General features: G+C 39.0%; 1 protein-coding gene across 1 annotated transcript; it reads left to right on the top strand.

The window, feature by feature from the left end:
* The first annotated feature begins 533 nt into the window (after positions 1 to 533).
* On the top strand, positions 534 to 18,328 carry rec8b (REC8 meiotic recombination protein b). The gene is made up of 18 exons (XM_041814585.1): positions 534 to 655; positions 801 to 869; positions 2,861 to 3,003; positions 4,252 to 4,327; positions 4,842 to 4,959; positions 6,492 to 6,567; positions 7,044 to 7,111; positions 8,184 to 8,265; positions 10,461 to 10,527; positions 10,982 to 11,174; positions 11,866 to 11,997; positions 13,175 to 13,250; positions 14,061 to 14,257; positions 15,435 to 15,474; positions 15,579 to 15,654; positions 15,740 to 15,841; positions 17,038 to 17,144; positions 18,084 to 18,328. Exons 1-18 carry the CDS (start codon positions 600 to 602, stop codon positions 18,173 to 18,175), a joined length of 1,770 nt encoding a protein of 589 aa, XP_041670519.1. The 5' UTR covers positions 534 to 599; the 3' UTR covers positions 18,176 to 18,328.
* Positions 18,329 to 19,800: the final 1,472 nt, after the last annotated feature.

Below are 19,800 nucleotides of genomic sequence, written 5' to 3'. Positions count from 1 at the left end.
AGGACATATATTTATGATTCAGCAGTGCTGACCACTGCCCCACCATGCAGTCTTTATTGTTCATTCATCATAATCAATATAATACACGGCACTGAATGTGATAATTGACAAGTTATGTTATTGTTGATTATAAAAGCCTGTTTACAATAAAGAAATGGAATGAATGGTTTCAAGACACTTGTATGCTTCTGTATCCTAAGAGAAGTTTGTGTGCTAGTGTCACACCTAGGAAAATTTCAACAGTTGACTTTAAATAGCAATAGACATTTAATTTATAGAGCACACTTTAGTACAAGTAAGCTCAATGGGCTTTGCAATATGAATAAAGAAGAGAAATAATTGAAACAATAATTATCTTTACAATGATGAACAAAATATATAAAAAATAACACAATAAACGCAACATAAAAAGTAGTCTCTTTTTTACTACATTACCTGAAAGCATCATGACTGTTCACCAAAAGGCGAAACGGGAAACCTGATTGGTCAAGCGTCTTTGGAAGCGGGAAAATCACGGCTGATATTTTTATGATTCAAGAGAAAATTGCAAATCTTTGCTGTTTTTCCTCAAAGTACAGCTAGAAAATAATTCGGTAAACATGTTTTATTACCCAAACGTCCTCCAGCGTCATTCTGGGTGTTTTTCAACAATTTGGTAAGTTTTTAAATAAGCTGACTGAAGTCCATGATGTTAAAACAAAGGTAGCTAACTATATGTACCCATTTATATCCATTATCTGGACGGCCAATGTTCTGATTTATTCAAGCTTTATTTAAAAATGGTTTGTTTGATTATTTAGGCTAGCAGCTACAAGAGGTATCAAGGTGACTAGAAGAGAGCTTCTCAAAGTCAATGTCAGGCGAACATGGTAAGTACAGATATGCCCATAGTGACAAGTAGAAGGCTAATGTTAGCTAGTGGATGTCCGTCATGTTTAGTGCTAGCAAGGTACAACGATAAAATTATTCAGCATTTCTCAGGGCTTATATTTTTTATCAGTAAATATCTCGCCTTGTACCTACATTCATGTACATCCCAAAAAACTGAATATAATGTAAAAATGCATATTTATTACATATGAAGCAAAGCAGTTTAATACCTGTTTATTTTAAACTTGATGATTATGACTCACTGATAATTTATTTTATTTTATTTTATTTAGGATCATTTATATCACACTTAAAAATCAGATGTTTGATTCCAGTTTGATAATGCAGGAACAAACTTGATGTCTCAGACAACTAGATTTAGTTTATTTATTTTATTAGGTATCAAAAGTTGCAGGCAAAATCCTGCACAATGTCTGAATTACTCAATTCATACATAGGCAGTTGCACAGCTGGTAACATTGGAGCTGTATCACCTAATTTTCCCAATGTCGCCACTGTATTTGGGCAATTCCAGTATTTCCCATCAATTACCTAACCTGACGCGCCAGATGGATTTGTTTCACACAGAAACAGGCATATCCATCTGCTTTGCGAGGTTATCAACTACCTGGACCAGGGGTTTTCAAAGTGTGGGAGAGTGAGCCTCCCCTAAGAGAAAATTATTCATTCAGTGGACCCCCACCCCCATAAAGATTCAGACTGAAAAACAATTAAACAACCATATGATCAAACATTTATGTCTAAACTTTAACAATTTTTAACAATATATTTTTGATTTTTTGGTCTGAAAATGTTCTTAAACATCTGTCTTTCCCAGGCAATCAGTTATTTGGCTTCAGTAATAAATCTATTGTCAATACTACCTGATTATTATACTCCACGCTCTTATTTAGTGGGAACTTAACAAGTTTTCATCTGTACGGTTGATGCAGGATTGCATTCAGCAGACCATCCTCCACCTTCAGCCTTTCTTGGTACTTGCTTTTGATCAGTGCAGGTGCACTGATCAGTGACTGAAATTCCTTTCACTTCCTGTTAAAAATTCCCCTAGTTTGGTCACTAGACTTTTTGCTCAGTCTCAAGAAGACCCCAAGGTTTATACAACCTTATGCTGTCATTTGCTTGTACATCTTTGCAAATTAAACGCTGTGACTTGAGCATCATCAGGATCAGAGCAGTAAAATCCTAACTGGAATAGTTGAATCTATAGCATAGTCCCTATAGTAACTATAAGTCTAAGTCTCCATGCACAGCAGAAGTTAGATCACCTTTTTCTGTTTCTGGTTTTGCACCTCCCCTGAGGTTCTGTGACGCCCCCCAGGGGAGGCCCGCCTCACACTTTGAGAACCGCTGACCTATATCATGGCACCTCACCATAGTCTTATCTTTACCATCATAATCTAATTTGCCCCACAAATGTTACATTTTCATAAAGCTGGCTTCCCATTAATCTGCTTGGCAGTGAAACACATCTGAGCTGGCTTCCCGCACAGCAAACAGTGTGTAAGCCTCTTAATTGTGCTCTCAAAGTAAACGAGATTGATACATTTAACTTCAAAATGTCCCTAAAAAAATCTCAGGGGAGCATGCCCCTGGAACCCCCTAGAGACTTTGGGGTCCCTCTACCACAGTCTCCTGAAATCCTGCAGGAAAGACTGAATTCAGACAGTGCTCTCTCTTATAGTTAAAATATGACTGTAGATCATTAAGCTTCTCTTCTGTTTGATAGACTGATCATTAAAACAATAGGGATTTTATTAATTCAAATATCTTTGATTATTTCTCATATCGTAGCAAAGAATATCGAGATGTGTCATTTATCGTCATTCAACTGAAAAATATCAGGATATGTTTTTTAACCCGTATCTCTCATATTTCCTCAGAAATTTCAAACATCTTTGATTTTTTGTTGAAAATGAAATGTAGTTTCAGTTTAGTAAGACTGGTGTATAATTTTACATTCTTTCAGTGGGGACATTTTGGACTATGTGACCGCTCAGGTGCCCGCACCACAACCCAACATGCCAAGGCCTCGGTTCTCTCTCTACCTGTCATCTCAGCTGCAGTATGGAGTTGTTGTTGTGTACCACAGGCAGTGTGGCTTCCTGCTCGGTAAGGGGAAATGACTATCTTTAACAAGAAAGAGAAGAAAGCCTTGAAGTCAAACCCTCTTCCAGACTTCATTGTTGGAACATAATATAGTGTAACCTGCTGGTGGATGAGCAAGAAGAAAAGAGGAGGTGAAATAAGGAGAGAGGATCACATGAAACTCTTACTTTTATAAGCAGTATAAAACCCAAATACAGTCCATTTTGTCACAGTGGTAGTAGACTTATAAATGTTCATCTACCAGAAATCAGGTATAAGTATGACAAAAGAAGATCTTGGCCTCATATTTAATTAAGGAAAAGCAGAAAATGTGGTCAGTAAGACAGATGAATTTCGGCTAAAAAAAATAACCATTACTTTCTGCAAAATAGACTATGGCGAGAATGCTATTTGTCCAAATTATTCTAAACACAGCAGACAGGTTGTCCCTGCAAAATGCATAAGCCTCAGAAACAATGTTTCATTGTCAAGCCAAAACAGTGCATCTCTACATAATGCATGTTTCTCAATTCACCCTGGCAAAGCTGATTTAAAAACCTAAATAGAGATGATGAATGCAGTACTAGCAATCAGAGCTCAACACTATTCATCCTGGCATAAATTGCACCCTGAAACTAATAATGAATCTGACAGCTGCACAAGCATGCTGTTGTCATGGCTGATCAAAACTGTCAAAGAGAACTGTAGGCTGTTAAGGATGAGGAGAGGCTTAAAAGAGAAACCACTGAGTGTTAACTACAGATGTAAAAGTTACTGGTTTTAATGATAACTGCTGCAAAACTCCCCCATGGTCAATAATACTATTCAAATGTAATTATCATTTAAACCGTTTTTAAATACTATACTTTAATATCACAGACATCATGTAGTCTTGGTTTGTTTACCTAAACATAGATGTTTAGGTGAACAACACCCTACTAGGGATGGATGTTGCAAATTAGCATTCGCTATAAACACTGATACTTGCATGGGATGGCTGTTCACAGTTGTCTATGTATACGGTATCGTTCCCTAAAAAATACACTCTAAATAAATAAAAGAAATGAAAATAAGTCAACAGGTTGTAATGTGAAGAAGAATTTATAGGGACCAGGAGACATCCTTGTCCCTTTGGTCTCCAATCAAACAGGGCTTCTTTCTCTGCAGACATGTGAAAGACATTTGATCTGATTGTGACCTGTCCACTTCTGTATTTGAGAAAACACCTAAGAGTTGTGTGTGTGAAATGTTCTACTCCTTCTGTGTTTCCAGAGGAGGTTCAGCAGACCATGGACCGCCTGCTGCGCTCTAAAAGATGCATACATATCGACATGGATGAGTCTGACAGGTTTACACACAAGGACATGTACACCCATTTATTCTTGCACAGTGCATGAGTGTTTTTTTTTCAATCCTGGAGTGCTTTTGATTCGAAGTAGAGCCCTGCAGAGGTTTTATGTGTTTGGGGGAAGTCTAGACTCAAAGCATCTGGTGGAATATTTATGAGGGAGATTATTTTTGGTAATAAAGACTGTGAAAGGAGACAGTAGTGTTTTATTGGTTGAATGATGGACAAATTGAGCTACTCTCAATTTGAATGGCATCATAAATGTTAATAGGCTGTGTAATGGAACAGCAGTGGTATATGCACATTGGTTTCTGCTTTAGAGTACATTTTATCACATTGTGCACCCTACAGATAGTGTATACTTTACTTTTTTAGTAATGTTGTATATTTTCTTAGAAGCTTTAAAACTAACATAAGATAAAAGTATTTTTAGCAGAGCATTAGCCACTACAGTGCTGAACATGTGTGTGATGTTTTAATATATTAATGGCATTATTGGTGTGTTTACATGTAGGCTGGCCTTGGATGTACCTGACAACCTCTACATCATGGAGGAGGCAGAGGGGGCTCAGGACCCTTTCTTTGGGCTTATGGAGTTAAACCAACTGCCCAGCCCCTACAACATACACCAGGTATGATAGCTGTATACGGCAGGAGTTATCCAGGATAACTATACCGGCAGTGCAACCCAACCTCTCCCTTTGCAGTGTAGCATTACTCTGGATGTATTTGAAACTGCCTATGGTACCAGCATTATGTACTGATTTTGCCAAAACTGTGTATGCAAACAAATAAGAGGTGTGCATTATGCCATGACTTGAAGACAGCCAGGGCACCAACATAGCATCCCTGCTGGAGTCAGGGTAATTAAAGAGCAGCTTAACCCCAGAGTTTTAGCTTAGGTGCATCTACCCTTAGATTAAAAAAATGTCTTTAGAAAACCATAGATAGGGCTAGGAGGCAGGACAGGACGTGTCCACTCCCTCTTTCCTACTGTTACCACCTGAGAGTGAAACAATTTTATATGGTCATGGAGACACAAGTTTGTTATCTTCCTAATTTCAAGACAAACGTGGTTTATTCATGATATTGGGGGAATTAAACCACGCTACCCACTATCCCACAGTGACGCTTTTGATTGTTTGAGCCTGCCTTTACTTGTAACTCTTCCACATTCTGCTGCTAATAGTTATTTTAACAGTCATTGTGGACCTAAAGAATATTTAAATTGGGGAATGATTATATAGGGTCATGTTAACGACAAAAGCTTGTGTCATCTGACTCGTTTTAAGAGAAAAAAAAAGACACAGTTTATCAGCAATATTGCTTACAAGCACTACACTACCCACATTCCCAGAGTAATGGAGCAACATTCTGATCCCTATACAGGTTATATGGAAGGAAAGTGCGACAGGGTGACTGAGGCAGTACACAAGAGATTCCCTAAGGGTGCTTTCATACTAAGGGCCTGGTCCCGGATTGGAGTACACTTGAGCTCAAAGTCCTGTTTGTTTGGTCAGTGTGAATGCAAACGAACCGTTCTTGGTCACTGGGTCCAGGCTCGCTTGTGAAGGTGGTCTCAGTTGTGATTCAAGTAGACTCTGGCACAGTTCAAATGAGATGTGAATTCAACCACGCCTGAATACGTTTGTTAACATTTTGTCCTAAATAAACAGTTGAAATAATCAGAATCAAGTCAACAAATGATCTGTTATTACTCACCTTACAAATGACCATACGTTGTAGTCAGTGAGATGAGTTACAAAGGGAATAAAGGCCCATTTAATCCTCTGAGCTGCACATAGCACATAGATTTGTTAATACAAAAAGAAATGTTTCTGGCTTTTTAAAAACATCTGCCTGGACTACTTTATAGGCTTCAAACATATACAAATCTTCATGGCGCGGTTCGTAATAAGGCCTAATGTGAAAGCACCTATGAAACAAATCAAAACAGCTTCATCCTTTTCATGATACTTCTTTTAGAGGCAAATGAAGAATAGCATACACAGTTTTGGCCTTGCCTCATACCAAACACATTTTGATCATGTGAGGTACCAGTATTTTCAGAGGGCTTCATTACACTCATGTACTGTTCTGGAAAAGAAGTAAATATCTTTCAGTATTTTCTTGTTATCTAATATATTTTCATGTCTGCTTTTAGCCAGTGTTGGTGATTGAAGAGGCAGGTCCACAGCATTCCCCGATGCCCAGTCTTCATACCACACCAGACAAAAGTGGTGAGACTTTTATGTGTCTTATATTATATATTCTTATATTTGCTGTCTCCATTGGCATGGACAAAAAAGTAACCAGATTCAAAACTATCAAATGCTATTTAATACAAAGCACCACACTTACATTTCTCTGCAGTTAAAATTAAAGTTCTAAATATCAAATTTTAGGAGGAGAGAACAGAAAATTACAGGGCAGAAAATTAAACATTGAGAAATGCAGTGTGATAAGTGAGTGTGGTGCTGTGCAATATCTGATGATTGCGATCAGGATAATCAATCTTTTGTTTGGTTTATAAATGAATCTGTTTATGTTAATTCTATAAGTAATTTCTTTTTCTGCAGAACCAAACTTTTGGTTAATATTTCCTTGTAATGAAAATTGTGATGAAATGCTCAATCATCAGTTAATTTAGTATTATTCTATCTGGAATCTGTTACAAATGTGCCTATCTTCCTATCCCCCATCTGTGTCAAACCAGGTTTCAGGGCACCTCCAGCTGCCATCACCCTGACAGAGAAGGAGCAGTTGCCCATTCCCACTGCTGAGGTAACCTCTCTGCCACTGTGCAGGTACAGAAAACATCTTTGTCATCAGTTTCAGGCACAGCAGCCAGTCTAGTGATTCATTGGACAGCAACGTGGAACGTGCACCCACAGCAGCTTCACTTAAAGTCTTTGTCACAAATTGGCCACTCAGTCAGAATCAGATACACTTTATTAATCCCCAGAGCAAGTTAAAGCTGCTGTTTTTCACAGTGTAACTAAAGGAATTCTGATGCTTAGTATGAACTTGTGTGTCCACATGCATTGACCTAAGTGCATTGGTTGCTGCTACGTGATTGGCTGATTAGATATTTTTTGTAATGAGCAGCTCAACAGGTATACCTAATGAAGTCATCAATTAGCATATACAATAAATAGAGATATGACGAGCAGAAATAAGTACCAAAGCTCAGAGTAGCAGAAGAAATAATAAAGCTCTGTTCGAAAGAATGTGGAATCAAAGCTTTGAATGACATTTTCAGATTTAAACACCTAAAGATGATCTTTGTGAGTCTTTACAGCATGTCAGAAAGCTAACATTTGAAGATAAATCAATATATTGTTAATGGTGTGTGTAATACTGTGGAGTTTATGACGTAGGAAAGGGTGGACATAAAGTACCTGATGCCTTAAAGACTGTCCTGAATTCACCCCTCACAGCTAAATTATGTTACAGTCATAAAACGCAGCTGTGCCTCTGAGTCCCACAGACCTCTACACGCTTTTAGCCTCTTCTTAATGTCACTTAGGGACTGATAATACTCCTCCTAAAGCATCGTGGGCCGATGATGTCCATTTTGGTTTAATAGGATGTGACTTTAACAACATCAGCATGTGCTCTGTTTGTTTACAGAGATATGTGGCTGACTTATATCTGTCCTTCACCCCTGCTTGTTCAACCCTTGTGGTGTTTTCTGCTTTGTCTGCAAGAATTTTGCAATTTCTGTAGACAGAATTCTTCACTTTCTGAAATCAGTGTCATGCATCTGTCCCCTTATCTCTTCACTATTTCCTTTTTTTGCTCTTCTGACCCTTTTCTTGTTCTCCCTCTGTTGCACTATTCCTTTTTTCTGCAGTATTTTGTAGGAGATGACTTTCCAGAAGTCACAGCCAGAGAGATCGACTTGTTGATGGATCAACCGGAACATTTCAGAGAAGGTGGGTGCCTCTCCAGCCTGGTTTATCTTTCTTCGACTCAGCTGTGGTAGGGTAGGTAAGATAGATAGATGGTGGGCGGTGCCCATCGGTTGTCATGATTAGGGCTGCAACAACAAATCAATAAAATCGATAAAAATCAATAATGTAAGAAGGTGGCAACGAATTTATGTGTCGATTCGTTGTGTCACTTGGCGTGACGCGGAGCTGTTTACGTCACACGCAGACGGCTGATAAACTTTACTTTGGCTTGGTTTAGTACTTCTCTGATTATAATCCAGTGATTAGCGGAAAAATTAAGTAGATATATTCACCATCAACTGTGTCTCATGACGGAGATGAGATGCTAGTGATCTAAAAACAGCTTGTTGTCGTAAAAACTCCAGTGGAACTTAAGTATCGTTTCTGTTATGATGTGAGACTGGATAAAAACAATTGTGCTGGACTGTCAGGCGTTCATGTAATCCATGATATTTGCCTCACTTTGTGTTCTAAATGTTCGCTAAAACAGGAGAGAGAAGGCAAAGCTTGAGCTGCAGTCACATGGCTGTTGGGTGTGTGTGTGTATGTGTATGTGTGACATAGAGAGTGTGTGTGGCCGTCCATGAGTGCGGGTCGGTCTGACAACAAGCATGGACAAACTAACGTTAGCTTGTTGAATACGTGAGTGATAAATGTTTATAAGTTTATGAGGCTGACCTGTGGCTTATCTGGGATAAAATAATTGCAAGAGGATGTAATAAAAGCAGAATCCAACTATTGGAGTCTGTCATTCAAATCATACCCTCAGGCTGTTGTCATTAGTATGATCTTAAAGTGTTTATGTATGTTTGTAAGGAGGGAGACAAAGTTATAACATAGAAAATATCATTTTAATTTTTAGAACTCAAAAAATGTTTTGTTTTAGTTTTTAGAATAAAGGCATTTAAACTCTAACATTATTTTGACAGGTTTGGAATATCCATGTTAAATTTGTAAATAAGGGACCCTGCCCCCAGGAAACATCCGGGCCATCGATTAATCGTGAAAATAATCATCCGATTCATCGATGATTGAATAATCGTTTTCTGCGGCCTTAGTCATGATTGACTTGTGGAGGAAAATATTAAGGATTTAACTGGGTTTTGTGATTTATTGCTGAGCAATTAGCCTCTCTGTAGAGCACAAGTGCTTTGTCTTTGCTTCAGATCTCTAGTTTGACTTCCTTTCTCACATTAGAGTTGTCTGTCAGCATTTTTTTTAAACCAAATATGATATAGCACACACATTAATTCACCAATAAAAACACCCTAATGCTTAGTGCAGTGTATAAAATAAATCAAAGAAGTTCTGCATTACTACAAAATTAAAATCCTGCTGTGTTCTTAAAATGAGTCTTAGTTGTAAAAATACCATAGAATAACAGAAATGCAATAGGCAATGTAGTTCATTATTTTTAATTTGTAGACATTATGGTGATCCATGATGTATTTTTGGAAGTTTGCAATCATGCCATATGAAATGATTGTGCCTGATGTGAAAATGCCCTAAATCAGGCTTCAAATATGAGGAATAAGCAGTATAAAGTGTCTGTATATGAAAGTTTTGTAGCCTGGTATCACACTTGGAGTTTGTACAAGATTTGATGTTTCTGTGAAGTGCCCACTTTATCTGTCCAACTGTGTGTCCTTCTTTGTAAAGTGTCTGCTCCAGTGAACAAGGTCAGATTCTTTGTGCAGCCACTATAATTGAAAAAAAGCAATTTAGACTTTGAGAGTACCTTCTCTTCAGGAGAGGAAAACCTTTATTTTCAGGAGACACTTTCATTACAGGGTTAAATAAAGCAGATACACCTCTTAGCTTTAGGAAAGTACTATTTATTGTTTTTAAAAGTGGCTAAACTTCAGCTTGCATTCAGAAATGCCTCCAATTAACCACATAGGATTACAACACACCCCTTTAAAAATCATGTGACTCTTTCTGCCCATTTTGCCTCTATTAACACATTTTTTGCCACTCTTGCCTCCTTTTGCCTTTACAAACAAATATTGTGCTTCTATCAAGCCCTTTTCACCACTTTTTACACAAATTTTTTCCCAAATTCAACTGAATTTCACTCTGTTATGCTAATTTTTGTCACTCGTAACCCCTTTTCACCACTTTTTGGCCGTTTTTACAATTTTTTGGCCATTTTTGCAACTTTCCACCTTTTCCTGTAGAAGTGGAGGGGCAGCATCCTGAGGAAAGGATCAGGGATCATGAAGGAGCCATGTCCACGATTGATCAGTAAGTCTTGTAGAGAAAGTAAAAGCAGACAGTTCAGGCCTATCTGATAACTACACACTGTAGAGGCACCTTCAGGGCAACATTAATGTCATAGTTACAATTCCAGTCTGCTTTGTTTGTTTGTTTGTTTTTTTTAGGATGCTAACAAATTAGAAACACTGGCGTGGGAACTAACCCTTTAACAACCATCCAATTACTGTTACTACATTGGAAAAACATATTTTAATGATTTGATTCTTTTCTGAAATTGGCATTGTTTGAAATGTTACCAATGTCAGATGTTAATGATCAGAGTAAATCGGCTGATTGGTGGAACAGCGGACCAATCAAAGAGCCGACAAAGGGTGACTTGTCATGAATGGAAGATTTCATTAACATCTACAGTATAATTCCAAAAAGCTGCATAAATGCATGCACCTGTGAAAACAAACCATGTCTGTGTCATTGTTCCTAGGCTTAAGGAGACCGTGCTGAGACCAGAGCAGGACAGCTTGTGGCTGCTGGAGGAAGAGACAGGTCGGCGTGTGGAGGCTTCTCTGGTAGCTGCTGCCCTAGAGATGACTCCAGTGAAGGTTCCTATGTCAACTCCACCCTCTGGGGCATCTGGAAACAAGAGCAACAGATCAGCAGAAAGTCTGCATGAAGAGGTGAGACGGGTTATGCACTCTGTTCACTCATTCATACCTGTTATTAACCTGTTGTTTGGATTATGTCATGTAGGAAACATCAGACAGTGACAAAGCATTTTCACAGAGACGCTCGTCATTAACCTCAATCTGGATTCCACAAAGTGACTCATGAGCAGCTTGTTTCGTTTTGGAAACCAGTAATGAAAAGCAGATGTGGGTGTGTTGCTGCTGATGAATACTTTCCACTTTGTGAGGAACTTTAGAGTGACCTCCTATAATAGAGCCAAACATTTAAGTAAGGAGGAAACAGTTCCTAGATTCAAGGTTGTTTTTCACAGTAAGTTATATCATTCAATGTTGATTATCCTTACATCCATTTGTGATCACCTGGCTTCAAAGATAAAACTTCTTGAAATTTTGCCCTTATATATCTATATTAATTTAAAAAGTGGCCATTCCTGTTATATGTCATATTTTTATTGAGGTCTTACAGTATACAATTGGTGTTTTATGTCCTGTGCTGCTTATTAGATTTTTTTAAGTAATCAAACTTGGAAAAATTATTTCACACAGGGGTTTCAGTGCTTTTTGAACATTTTCAGCACATTTTACAAAACCATGATGACTGTAATAATTTTAGTCACTATAATTCTGACATGAAAATGTCGTTACATCTATAAATTGAAACTGTTTTTCTCTCCGTGATCAGGTTGTTCCTCCTCTGAGAAAGCAAGGGAAAGGTCGGAGGCGCCAGCTGATCTTTGCTGACTCTCAGGTCCAGATCTCAGACCGAGCAATGAAGGAACAGATTAGAGACCCTCTGACTGAAACACAGAACCTGGTACTGAATTCCACTATGACTCTTCCACTTAGCCATGTTCCAATATCATATTTACATTATGAAAATCAGGGGCGTCCCTATACTGATCGCGTGTCACTGATCAGAGCCGACACATCATGTCTTGAACATACATACAAGCTTCACCACAGGCTTTTTAGACAGCAATAATGCACAGTAAAGCTGAGCTACAGTTAGAGCTTGCTTAGTCAGTTCAGCTGTATAGCATGTATAAACCGCCTTCCTTCACCTAAAAAACAGCTCGCATCCGTCCACTTTCTCCTTCCCTGCAGCTGAAACGCTCATCCATGCTTTCATCACATCCTGAAATGATTACTGCAATAGCATCCTTTATGGCACATCCTCAACAGTCCTCAATAAACTTCAATACATCCAGAACTCTGCAGCTCATCTCCTGTCCCACACCCGCTCCCATGACCACATCAGCCTGTCCTCCAAAACCTCCACTGGCTCTTTGTCCGCTACCGCATCCAATTCAAAATCCTCCTTCTCACCCATAAAGCCCTAAACCAACCTTACTGCATAGGTAATATGCAAAGGCAAACCATGCAGGGCTACGCTAAGCATTTATGCCATTTAACTTTCAGGTCAAAGCCTGGCAGACAGGCTGTGGAGCATGCACAGAACACCTGGTCTAGTGCAGTCTAATTGAGGTGTATAGATTTAAGGAAGACTGTGTCTCTTACCACATTATCTATGAGTTAGCCTGACTTAGAACAACCTTACATATATTTAAAATGTCTATTTTTGTCAGACTAGAGCAAACTTTTTATAACTGTATGTAAACAAACTCAGTATTATGACTCCCATGCCTCCTGGACAACAGTTGACCAATTCTCCAATCATTGACAACACATGGACATGAGGGAAAGCAAAAGGTCATCAGAAATTTTGTCTTTTCCTGGATATTTAAAAAAATGTCCTTATTTCATATCAGAGATTCCTATAAGAGATTGCATTTTTATGAAGGAGGGCTAAATTATGTTAAGGATCCCTGACAAAACTAAAGTTTGAGCACACTTTGATGTTTAAGAAATAGATTGTTTTCAGTCATTTCCTTTGAGACATTTTCATCCACTCTCCTCCTCTCTCCCTCCACCATGAACTCCTGATTATTTTTAAAACTCTACCATCACACTCTGTTTTTCCATCCTGACAGACTGATGTGCTGCTCAGCTTGCACTCCTTGGCCAAGCTTGCTGCTCCAGCCCAGCTCTTCACCGCCCCCTGTGGATGTAAGTACAAAATGCAGCACTAAATGATCATTTCTTTAAATAATTTAACAAATTACCATATTCAGAAAAACTACTAAACATAATAAAGACTAACAAAGAGGTTTTTTCAAGCCAGAATCTCATTAAAATGTAACATTTTGACAGTAGGCTTACAAACCTTTAGAAAAGAACAAAATAAATCATGAATAGAAGTCCTTGAGAATAAATAACTTATGTTTTTAAAGGTTAAATGACTTAAAATAGACGGTTAGCACCTGTTAGCACATTTGAGCTAACAGACTAGCCCTTTACTTCTCTGAGAAAACTAGTGAAGAGCATGCACCTCATGCACAAAATTTACCTAAAACAGCTTGTACTCAAATCATGGATTTGTAGACCTTTAAATATTCCAGCCTGACTTCCTGATGAAGGCACCTATGAGCTTTTATTTGTTAATTATTTGAGTGCATGAATCCTACACAGAAGAACACCACACATTTTCTCTGAGTGCATACATCAATATGTTTTTAGTTTGTTTTTTTTTTAACCTCTAGTACTGGATGAGAGCCAGTGCAGTAAATAGACTTGAGCTCTGTCCCAGTATCCAAACTTCCACTCTTAGGTCTTCCATAAAGTGCACGCTAGATGAGAGTGCAGTTAGAGGTGTAAGTATGCAGGACTGATGCAGCAACTAAACAGCAATAACTTCTCAGAAACATTTCATCAGTATTGATAACACTTTGCAGCTGTATTTTGAAAAGTCTTCAATTTTAGATTCAATGAGAGAAAAACAAAACTGTGACCAAATCCTCCTCTGTGACCCCTTCACAGCCCTCCTCCATAATGACCTCCAGTCTCTATGGAAACAGTGCGCAACACTCTCCAGCCTTCCCACATTCAGGGAAAACATGAGAGGGGGAGAGGAGGAAGCAGAAGAAGAAGAAGAAGAGGAGGCGAGAGTGGAGTCAGAGCAGGACAGAGAAATACTGCGGATGGAGAGGAAGAGGAGGCAGTCAAGCCTGAGAGAGGTGGATCTGTTTTCTGTGTTGTGACCCCGGTGGATTAAGACTTAGAACTGACTGGTGGGGCTTTTATGGCTGTCCAAGAGGGACAGGACAGTGGATAGAGTGGGAAATGCAGGAGAAAGGAGCCGCAGATTTGAACCCAAGTTAACCACTTAAAGGACAACAGCCTCTGTTTATGAGATGAGTGAACTAACCAGTAGGGCAACATAGGGGTGAAGAAATAGAATGTACTGGGGGATCTGCTAAAGCCGAGCATTAAGGAGAGCCACATTCTAGTTGCACACATCTATGTCCACTTATCCCCTCCCCTTCTTCTTCAGCAGAGTGGGAATTCATGGCTAAAAATAAGTTGAGACTTAAGATTTAGTCCATAAAAATGAACTCTAACTTGCCCACATGGAACTGTTCCGAGGTTTTCTAAACCATCAGGGTGTAAGGAACGGTTACTTGGAAAATCTGCAAACAATTTTTCAAAACTTTTCTGATGATCTTACTGCATGACCATGTACTGAGATAGTGGCCGAGTAGATCTAGTTGTGTTGCTACAGCCTTTGAAGCTAAGTTAAATCAGGGATAAACACACTATATCTGACAAGTTCCTCACAACAAAAGTCCATAGTTCTTTTGTTAGAGTACTTTTATTGTGCCCACATGAGGAGATGTGGAGTTGTCAGCTTAACACGCCTCAGCAGAAGGTAAGTGAAACTTGAAAGTACAGGTGCAGCTACAAAGAAGTGACCACGGAGAGACATTATTTTTATGTGGTCTTATCCTCTGACATGTGTTAAGTATGCCATCACAGGTTTATTTCAAGGGAAGAAGGGGGGTTGTAGCACCTAAATAGGAATTTAAATGCATTATCCCCTTTTATTTTGCAATATGGCGACGTAGTACATGTACCGTAAAGAGGAGAAAACACTGTTATAAATTTTTGGCCATACCGCTCAGCTCTAATATATGTACAGTTCATTCTAACCAATCTGTAGTAAAGTGCCTTGCCAAGCTGAACTCCAGTGGGTTATTTGTGAAACTGTGGGTTGAATAATAAAGGTTATCCATTAGGCAGCTGGCCTGCAGTCGTATTCCGCCAACTGTGTTCAGTTCAGTGGTGAGACAAATTAGATTATAAACCTTGTTCCTGTTTCATGAAACTCTGCCCCTCTCTCTCTTTCTCTCTCAGATATCCAGTGAGTCAGGACTGCAGCCCGCTGAGGGCTCATGTAAGAATTCTTCCTTTTTTCTCACATTATTTTTTTAGTTTTGGTATCATAACAAACACTTAAGTGAAAACTATTCACCGTGTGGCTATATTTTTTATTAACAGCTGCATTAGATGTGATTCTGGACATAACAAAAGAGGACAAATCATTGAACGACATGATCACTCCTGTCAGCAGATGGTGAGTCTCAGATGGGCTGACAGACACAACAGAAGGATAAAGAAATAGATCACTGGTTTTTATGTGAGTGTTTGTATGTGTGAAGGTCTCCACAGGAGGAGCCCCAGCTTCAGATGGAGCCTATAGTGGAGGAAAACATCGAGATGCCTGAGGCTCAGAATGATGCAGACAGCAGGGACATGCTGAGGTATTTTTTGTCAGTAAAAACAGCACAGACACTCAGAACACAGGAAGGCTTAAAACGCATCAACATCTGCTCTGTCACTGAAATAGACAGCAGTCAGTCACCTTAGGGATCAACCTGAGGGACCCATATTTATCTGTAAAACTTCTCTGCTCAGTTACCATCAAAACTGGTGCCATAAAAGTAAAAGTAATAAATTTTTTAAGCTACTTATTGTCTTTTAGTTAGACATGAAGCAGTTTGCGAGTGTTTAACTTGTCCCATAATCATTCGTACATTGGTGTATAGAGCTCAACGGTGAGGCAGTAAAAAGCCACTTGATTTTCTCCATAGTGGATCTGAATATTAGCCATTGTGGGTATCATGTGATTCCATGGAAATGTTTCCCACTCCCACAAACATTGGCTGCTGAAGACAACTACAGGTGCTTCTCAAAATATTTTAATAACTTGTAAAAGTTTTTTTTCCTGTGATTTACTTCAGAGAGTTAAATTTCTATATACACAATATTCATCTCATACAAAGTGAAACATTCCAAACTTTTTAGTTTTAATCTTGATTATTATGACTTACAGCTCACCAAAATGTTAAAGGCCACTATCTTTAAATAATAGAATATGGTGTAAAAGTCCAATTTGCAAAGGTTTACTGAGCCTGCGTCTCTCACTCTGGTTCAGTACACACAACCACAATCATGGGGAAGACTGCTGACTTGACAAATGTCCAGAGGACAATCATTGACACCCTCCACAGCCACAGAGGGTCTCTGCTAAAAGGTCAGGCTTTTCTCAGAGGCTGTATCAAAGCAGATTCATGGAAAGTTGACTGAAGAGAAATGTGTGGTAAGAAAAGGAGCACAAGCAACAGGGATGAGCTCAGCCTTCAGAGGATTGTCAAACAAAGCAGATTCATGAACTCTGGGGAGCTTCATAAGGAGTGGACTGAGGCTGGAGTCCATCGATCAAGAGCCTCCACACACAGATAGGTCCAGGAAATGGACTACAAGTGTTGTGTTCTTAGTGTCAAGACAGTCTTGAACCACATACAACTTCATTGAGAAGTTGTTAAAAAACTATTATCTACAGTATGAACCTTTTATTATCAAAATAAAAATTGGTTACTAAATTTGATATATGTCTGTATCAGTCTTTGATATAGGATTGTGAAAATTATTGCTTACCCTCATTGTTTTTGTCCAGTTGGATCTCTAGCAGTCTGCAGAAGTTTGGGGAGGTTACCTTTGACTCTCTGGTGCCCCCACAGGCAGACCGCAGTACTGCAGCACACTCCTTCTACAAACTGCTGGGTGAGTGAAAGGATGGAAATGTTAATCATTATCCAGCAACCAGTCTGACTCTATTTTAAAAAAGAAATAGATTATTTGGTTCTGCACATTTGTGCCATTTTGGATAAAATACAAAAGAACATAAGCAGCAGCGTGACGCTCACGAGGTCACCTTAATATTGTACACCCAGCCGTTGCTACTGGCTTTCAGTACAACTAAACCCAGTGTGTAGCTAACGGCTCATTCTGTCTGTCAGGAGGTGACAGACGTGGAATCTGGCTAATCCATCTGCTTTGCAAGGTTACATGTTTTCATCGTTAGCCACATATCTGATTAGCTTCTTGTTATGTCATCAGCAAGGTTAAAGGTCACATGTTATGCAAAATACACTTTTTTAAGCTTTTCAAACTGAAATATGTGCCCCTGTCCATAACCCCCCCAAGAATCAGAAAAATCCATTCCTTCCCCCCTCTCTTTCTCCTCCTCACCTTTCTGCAAATGTGTGCTGAAACAAGCTGTTCTAAGGTTTTCCTCTCATGATGTCATGGGGGGAGTTAGCACCGCCCCAAGGTTCCATTGGACCTCCCTGCTTAGAGGAAAGTTGCGCCCTCCATCCATTAGGCCACATCCATTTCCTGAGAGGGGCGGAGTCAGGGGCAGGGTCAGACAGCTCATTGACTTTTGAAGCCACAGACACAGAAAGCAGGGCTAAAAAAGAGGGCTTTTTAGACATGCAAAAATCCACTACTGGAGTGTTTTTCAGCCTGATGTGTATTATTGATGAGCGCTGTCTGGCAGTAGCTATAATGCAGGGTGGGGTTAACTTGCCCAGTGAGCTGGCTCAGTTATATTTTTCCTTCCTTTATTATTTCCATCTGATATAATTCATACTCCAGTCCTTATTTTCTGTCAGGATCTGCAGAGGTCATTTAGTAAAACGGTGCTTTTCTCTTCTATAGAGCTGCTGTCAGCGGGACATGTGACTGTACGACAGACTGAAGCCTACGGTGTCATCAGCATAAACTGTGACGCTCTCAGTATGACCGCCTGAACATTCACATCTGTAAACTATAGTTCTGCAGAGCTTCAGTTAGCAGTTTTTACAGGTTAATACGGTAGTTGTACCCAAAGACACTTGTTGTTCAGCCAGCCTGAGCTCTAACAGTCATCAGATCTCACCTTCATTTTAAATTTACTGTTAAAATACTGAGGGGAATGAAATATTGATCTAATGTTGTTAGCTTTTTCATTGTTCTTGAAGAAAATGTACAAGATTTTAAGATTTTAATCTAGTTTTAACTGGTTTTAAATATTTATTCTTATTCAGTGTTTTTAAATGTTTTAAATGGACAAAATGTAACTAGAGATATAAATGTAATGATTTTAAACTAATCTATTTATGCAGTTCATGTTCTCAGCCTGAGATTTTTTATGTTATTCAAACTCAAACCTTTCATAAATGTTTCTTGATCAGCTGAACTGTGTACAATGGGAAAGTATTTTACCATTTAACATCTTTTGGCTCAAGAATCTTGAGGCGTTTCAACAGTAAAAATCGATGCTTACAGCCACATGGTACTGCTCTCCTGTCACTTTTTCAGTGTCAGTGCCGCTCCCTAAACACTTATTTAGACTCATTTCAAAATTGTGTAATAACTAAAAAATGTTTTATTTTTGTCTTGTTGATGTGATCAATCATAAGCATGCCACATTAAAATACTAAGTTTGATCCCAGTGTGAGGAACAGGTGGCAGCTGGTATTGTTATGACACGCTTTGAGAAGCTAGGCTATACAGCGTAGCAGACAGGAACAGTATCTCCATGTAATTTATCGAGTTTCAGGTAAAAAAATGCCAAAAATCAGTGTTGGCTAAAATGTTCGGCTGAAAGCCTCTGTTTGGTACAATTTTGCAACACGAGCTTCGGCTACCAACCTCTGTGTATCTGAACAGCTGTTTGGGTCTGCAGGCTTCGCCAGAGGAATCACTTCGCTTAGCTTAACACTAAAATGAGCGATTTTGACTTGAATGATGATGACGTGCCCTTTACTGGGAATACGAGGGGATACTTTTATGAAAGAAGACAGAGGAGAGAAACTTTGGTGGAGACTGGTTAGCAGGAAAGATCCTGACTTATCTGCTGGTGTAGGTGTGTTAACTGTGAGCCCATGTCCACTAGAGCTTGTGTTGTCACAAGTGGGTCTTCACAATGCTTTACAATTCTGACTGAGAAAAGCAGCTCACAGACATCTGCAGCCTGCATCTTGTTCAACTTTCTGAAGATAAAGTGAAGAAATCGACTAATCGTAAGAGCTTAATGGAAAATTGTCATCAAGGAAAGTTTATGACTTTATTCTTCTTATGACTCATTATTAGAAAAGTTACAGTTGGTAGATTTATTTACATTTTATAAACAATATGTCACCTGTTGAAGTGTAAAACTGAGCTGAATGCTCAGTTCTACTCAAATTATGTTGATTCTCTGACCAGGAACAAGCTTATCAGCTTTAACAAACATGTGATCAGGTCATCCATCGGCCTTGCAACACTAGTGGGACAGACTAAGGTTGTTTCATGGTTGCTTCCTCTTCTTTCATGCATGTTGCCACCTACTGTATCAGAACATGTTTTCATGGGTACAGAGCTATGCTATTAAGTACAGACAGGCAGGGAAGAG

The sequence above is a fragment of the Cheilinus undulatus genome, linkage group 19 (assembly GCF_018320785.1).
Source record: "Cheilinus undulatus linkage group 19, ASM1832078v1, whole genome shotgun sequence".
Taxonomy (NCBI): domain Eukaryota; kingdom Metazoa; phylum Chordata; class Actinopteri; order Labriformes; family Labridae; genus Cheilinus; species Cheilinus undulatus.
The sequence above is the reverse complement of the archived record's forward strand: the minus strand, read 5'-3'. Positions and strand labels throughout refer to the sequence as shown.